At 38.1% G+C, this 6000-nt stretch overlaps 1 protein-coding gene across 2 annotated transcripts in view; it reads right to left on the minus strand.

The window, feature by feature from the left end:
- CPEB1 (cytoplasmic polyadenylation element binding protein 1) overlaps nt 1-6000 on the minus strand; it is a 2007200-nt gene that overhangs the window by 1641102 nt on the left and 360098 nt on the right. For both annotated transcript variants that reach the window (XM_044077812.1, XM_044077811.1), the window contains exon 4: nt 4923-5169. In XM_044077812.1, the coding sequence (XP_043933747.1) occupies nt 4923-5169 (247 nt within the window). The remainder of the gene's footprint in view (nt 1-4922; nt 5170-6000) is intronic.

The following is a 6000-nucleotide window of genomic DNA, read 5'->3' on the forward strand; positions in this document are numbered from 1 at the left end:
ACGCTCAACTATAGCAAAGATAAAATTGTGTATCTGGACGTGGAACTCAGTAAAGACTATGTTAATAGGATATGTCTCCAAGATTTTTCGTAGAGACACTTACTCTAATGCGTTTTTACAATATAACTAGTTGTCACCCTTCACACCAAAAAAATCGGTAGTGAAGGGTCAACTAGTTAGGGCTGCCAGGATGACATCAAGGGACTCTGACTTTGTAGATGAATGTACACTGTTACGATCTTTTTTCATACAGAGGGGGTATCCAGTGCCCCTCCTACATGAAATGATCGATGAAGTCCAGTATAAGAGGATGTCTGGTATATATACTTCAATATTGAGTAGTAACTCCACTGTCAGTTCTTGGACAAGGACGAGTAAACAACTCTTCAGTTCATATAGTTTTATTTGTACATTCAGTATGGACTCTCACGATGTAGTAGCTATCATCTTAAAAAAACTGGGAAATTTTAATGAGGGATGGCCACCTTAGGTCACTTTTCCCAACGCTACCTAAGGTAGTGTTTAGGCGTGGTAGTAATTTAAAGTGCATCTTGGAGACCAATTCGAGACCAATGAGCAACAGGGACGGCATGTATAAATGTAATATGTGCCGTGCCTGTAAATAAATAGATACGGGTGCTAGGTTTAAAATACGTAACAATTTACGTCTGGTAGGTATGATTGTACAAGTAAACAGGTTGTTTACCTAGCTACGTCTACAACTTGTCCAGCTTTCTATATCGGTAAAACCGATAGGAAGCTGTGTGTGGTTGAATGAACATATATATTGTATAAATAAGAATAAACCTGAAAACGCACTAGCCAGACATATCAGTGAGTATGCAGGACACCAGTTCAAGTTCAGGGTCTTACAACAGTTGAGGAATGATGGGAGAGGTGAACCTGAGTCTTTAAGACTAGAAAGATGTGAACTCCTTCGGCAACTGAGAGTCGATGTTTGCCAATTCCCAGGTATCAACGAGATGAGTTCCATAACGTGTACTTTACGATTAAAAAATTTGGTTAGACAGTGCTTGCATATATTCTGTAATCACCACTAGAAGAGTGTTGCACGATCATAGGAGCGATGTCTGTGTAGGCTAGCCGTCCTAGTATACTCTATGTTCACTCCTCTATAATATATTATATAATACACCCTCCGGATTGCATAGTTAACTATGCACATTATATTATGTTAGATCTTCCAGGTGTATATATTGTAGAACGTAGGATATAGAATCGATCTACAGTATAATCGGTGGATTTACTATTTAACATACATGATAAAATCATTAGTGTTAATAAGACAGACATTTAGCTGTTTGCAGCAGGTTTTAGTTATGGACGTTTACTTATCTAACATACATAATAAAAATATTTGGGTCAATAAGATAAAAATTTCGACTGTATTGCAGTAGGCTCCAGCCATGGATGTTTTTGCATTTATAGCTTATCTCTCATTTATGGATGTTTACCTATTTATGGATATTACACTACATTTTTTACATCATTATTTTCATTGGTGTGTTTATCCATTGTACATTAATTTTTATTGTGGTTCGCAGGCTGTGAGCTTTTATGAGGGAACTAGTTTAAATGTGGTTGTAAAAGCGACAACTACGGTATGGTTTAGTGATTCAAGGTTACATTTTTAGTAATCAGATGAGTAACCGAGCTAACATTTACTTATTTTATATACACATACAATATTGTTTTTATATATATATAAAAACAATATATATATATATATGTAAATACCATTTTGTCATAACGTTTTTGGTATTTTTTAATTTGCGAGTATAATTATATACACCTTTAAATGGTCTGTTACATTATTAGGTTACCCATGTGATTTTACTTGTAACCTATATTAGGGCATCTGTATTTGGAAATGGTTGTAGTTTACCTGTTTTATCTGAAGTTGAGTGCGTTCCACTCGACGAAGTGGATTTTTACAATTGTACACTTAACATTAAACTTTTTATTTTTAACGTTCTTTGCAATTTGGTCAATTTTAGTGGAGTGCCTGAGATCCGTATAGCTGTTTTTCTAAACTTAAAAAGTTAATAGAATAATAGGTTTTACATTAGCATGAATTTTCTAAAGGATGTGGTGTCTTAAACTCAATGTTTTGTCATTACTGAAGGACTTCAATCCTCAGCTATTTGCCAAAAATGTTTTAGGAGGAACACACCAAGAATGTGGCAAAAATCTGGGCAATCCGCGAAAATCTGTGCAGTTGAGAGGTATGCACATTAAGTGTAATTTTAAGCAATGACACCACAGTTGTAATCACTTAGAATTTTCAGTTGGAAAACCTCCATTTTAATTACCCATTGGGTATCAACCTGATGGAAAAGCAGGCAGGTACACATTTAAATCTGCTATGATTTATGCTCAGAGGTTTACCATCATGACTATAATGCTAGCAAGGAGGAAAAAAATCAAGTGTCATCTGAGCACCTTTCTTTGCCTGCAAGTAAAGGCCATAACAATCCATGACAGAGTGCACTAGCAGAAAGCAAATGCTCAAAATACAGAATACAGCCAAAACCACCATCATATGCATGTCTCAAAGGGGACTGATGGGATGGCACTGTATACTAAAAACTACCATTTACTGTGTTCACGATGTGCCAGTTAAGACAAAGTGTAAGCGATGGACAGCTCTTTGGCAACAAACTGAAGTTCACAGGTGTATACATGGCTAACCACCACCAGGCCTTTATACACCTAGCCATGCAACCCAAATGTATTCCATGAGATTGTGCCTTAGAGGTTACTTCAGGAGTGTAGCTTAGAGCATTGACTTAATAGCTGCCTCTACCCATCAAAGAGGTGCTATACCAGGGACGTATTTCCTATTTCCCATTCACTGGTCTAGGTTGCATTTCAATAAGGTTAAGGATGGGCTCTGCTTTACATGGATGGGAAACCTATTCAGGAGTATGGGGATTCTCAGAGATACATACCTGTTCCTCAAACATGCCCCATTTAAGTCACAAGCAAAGTTAAAATGCTTAGACCTAGTAAGTTCTAGTGCTGTTCATTTTGCAGATATGTAAAAGGTGCATCAGCACAGGATCCAAGGATGCATTATATGACTAGCATAAATCACCACTCCGCATTCTGTAGGAAAAGGTCCAAAGACATGAATTTGAGGTCTAGAACGTGGTTTACAATCTTTTTTTTTTTTGTGTGTGAAGAACCCATTACGGGTAAGAACCATCCCCACTGTGGCTTGAAACGGTTGCAACTAACCTTGTTTGGACAATTTTGGCTTTCCTGGTCTGGCAGTGGATTAGGGGCCCAGATTTTGGTGTGTTTTGTGGATTCTTTTTCTGGACATTGTTTGCTCTTGAGATTCTAGACATAGCTAAAGAAGGCCTTGTGCCCAAGCAGATGGGAAGCTCTAGGAAATTAACTTGTAGTAAAGGTTTACTCAACAGCAATACTGGTTTGCTGGGAGGGCACTCTCAGTATTATGGATCTATGGAAAACAATGGGTGCGAAAACAGCTTAACCAAAAAGCAATGAAAGAGGGGACTGACTCTGGAAGTCAAATTACAGTAAGGAGCAAAAACCAGAGATAAAACCTTAAAACCACAACAGGAAAAGGGTTGGTGAAAAATTTTATCCTACAAGAAGCAGACTAGCTAAAGAGGGATCCAATCAAAGCCAGTCATATGACTGAGCTACAGAGGTCAATAACACCAGGTAGGTTAGAATTTCCGAAACTTCTGCTCAGTGGGATCCCAAGTTAAGACAAACAGGGGAAAACACTAGCCAAATAAACAAAAAATAGAATGTAACCTTAAGCAGATACATAAGAGCACAAGACTAGCAAGCAAAACTGGAATATAAACAGCTGTAAAAGCACTGAAACAACAGCCCTGGAGCAGAATTTACAATGCTGCCACTACTACAATTCTACCAGAGTCCATAGCACCAGACTATGCATAAACTTACCACTAACACGGTTTATGGAAAAATACAGTAATAAATGACTAAGGGTCAAATCTGACAGTAATTCAAAGTTCTGTCGGAACAGCAAATTTAGGCCCCAGACAGGGTTCAAAATACAAAAAGCTAACTTTTACAAGTAATTCTATTTATGGATACAGAAATGTAGTACAATATACAAGTGAAGCCAATTATCTTCCCACAACTACAAATAAAGCTACAAGACTAAGGCCCCAGAACAAACTAAAATAAATGGAACTTTTTTGGCTGAAACACAGGAAAAAAAAACAGAAGTACAAAAAAGTATCTCGCAGATCACTACACATGCAACTTAAAATATTTAAGAACTGAAATAAAATCTGTTTTGCCTTTTGATGAAGCATTACTTTCTCACATTTCAGGGTTTTCCACATCTGAGTCTTGTATAAAAGAAATGGACTCAGGACAGCAATAACAGGAAGACCAAGACTTGCAAGAAGTGTACAGCTTGAAAAAAAGTTAATCATCTTTAGGCACAATTCTTCCAAAGCATGCATAACAGCTAGCGTGAGAAGTAACTGCTTGAGACTTCAGTGGTATCCATTCATACTGGTTTTCTGAATAATCTGCAGTTAAGTTTATGGTACAAAGAGTAACATTTTTAAAATAGCTACCTAAGAATGCACCTCCCACACAAAAAATAAGCATTGCTTTACCTGCAAACTTAAGCCAAGCAACTAACATTTCCCAAGATGCAAGTTGATGTCTGAATTCTAGCAGTCATACCACACCCACGACCGCAAAAGACTGGCCCACTAGCACAGCCTCTGCACTATCTTATAACTTATTACCATCTTATTTCAGAATTCTGTACAGCCTTTATCAATGGAATCTCTCACTTTGCCAGTATTGCAAGATCAAGCCTTCAAAAATCAGCATGCACCAGCTACTCTAAACATGACCACTAAAATCTTCCTTACCAGCTGCTTGCCTGTGTAATCTGGCTTCTCTCTCAATGCTGAAAGGCTCATCTGGTGATTCCAGTAAGTCCCAGGAAGACCATGATGAAGTCCCAGGCCATCGCTTGGGCAAATTTGGAAGAGAAATGCCCGCAGCAGACATTACAGATTGTTCATCAAGGCGGGGTCCAACACCTAGCTTCATTTGATCCCTGGAAATTCCAGACAGAGGCACAAAAGGCAAAGGTGGAGAAATCCTAAGGCTTGACTGAAAAAAAATAAAAACTTGTAAATTTTACATATTTAACATTTACGCATGCTAGTCTGAAATGTCTTTCTTACATGTATGTAAAATACACATTACCCTCTAGCAATTAAACTTAGAGTTGTAAGAAACAAAAGGCACAGGTTTGTTAAATGACAATTTAAAAATTTGGGTGCTCCAAACAATTACAATAAAATGGTAAGGTCTGCCCTTATGGTGCATCAATTGAGCTACACATTTGGGTTGTGTTGGGGGAAGAGGAGGTTGCTTGCATTTCTGCTTTGGAGGTCTCTGATGCTTGAGAAGATTATTATGGAGAGCCTCCGCGAATGTTTTAGTGTGTGTGTGGATTTTGGTGGTGTAGGTTTAGTGGGACTATGATGTGTGGTGCAAGTGTTTCCTTCTCTTGACTGTCAAGTTGAGTCTTGGTTGGAGAGCGCTTTACCTCCAGTTTGGCTAGGTAAGTGCATCTCTCACAGGTTGAGGTGTTGGGTGGTAGGAGGAGAGGGTTGTCTGTGTACATGAGGTAATTGCTACATAGCCCCAAGATGCCCAGATTCATCAGATAGACAGGAGAGAACACTGGCAGCAGACACTTGGACATGCCTGAAGAAAACTACTTTCCTCTAGACAAGTGAGTGTAACAGCTGTTTTTCTTTAAGCCAATGAGGAATGCAAGTACAAAAACCGTTTTCCTCTAGGTAATTAGGAAGGGTGAGTGCTGTAGTAATTTGCAGCTTATTTAGTGCTAAAAATTTCTGAACAAGTGCTGAGCACGAATAAGCAAATTCAAACGCTAGAACTAAGAATCTGTGTGTATATTTTTAAAATATT

The sequence above is a fragment of the Protopterus annectens genome, chromosome 7.part0, assembly GCF_019279795.1.
Source record: "Protopterus annectens isolate FY-2018-M chromosome 7.part0, PAN1.0, whole genome shotgun sequence".
Taxonomy (NCBI): domain Eukaryota; kingdom Metazoa; phylum Chordata; order Ceratodontiformes; family Protopteridae; genus Protopterus; species Protopterus annectens.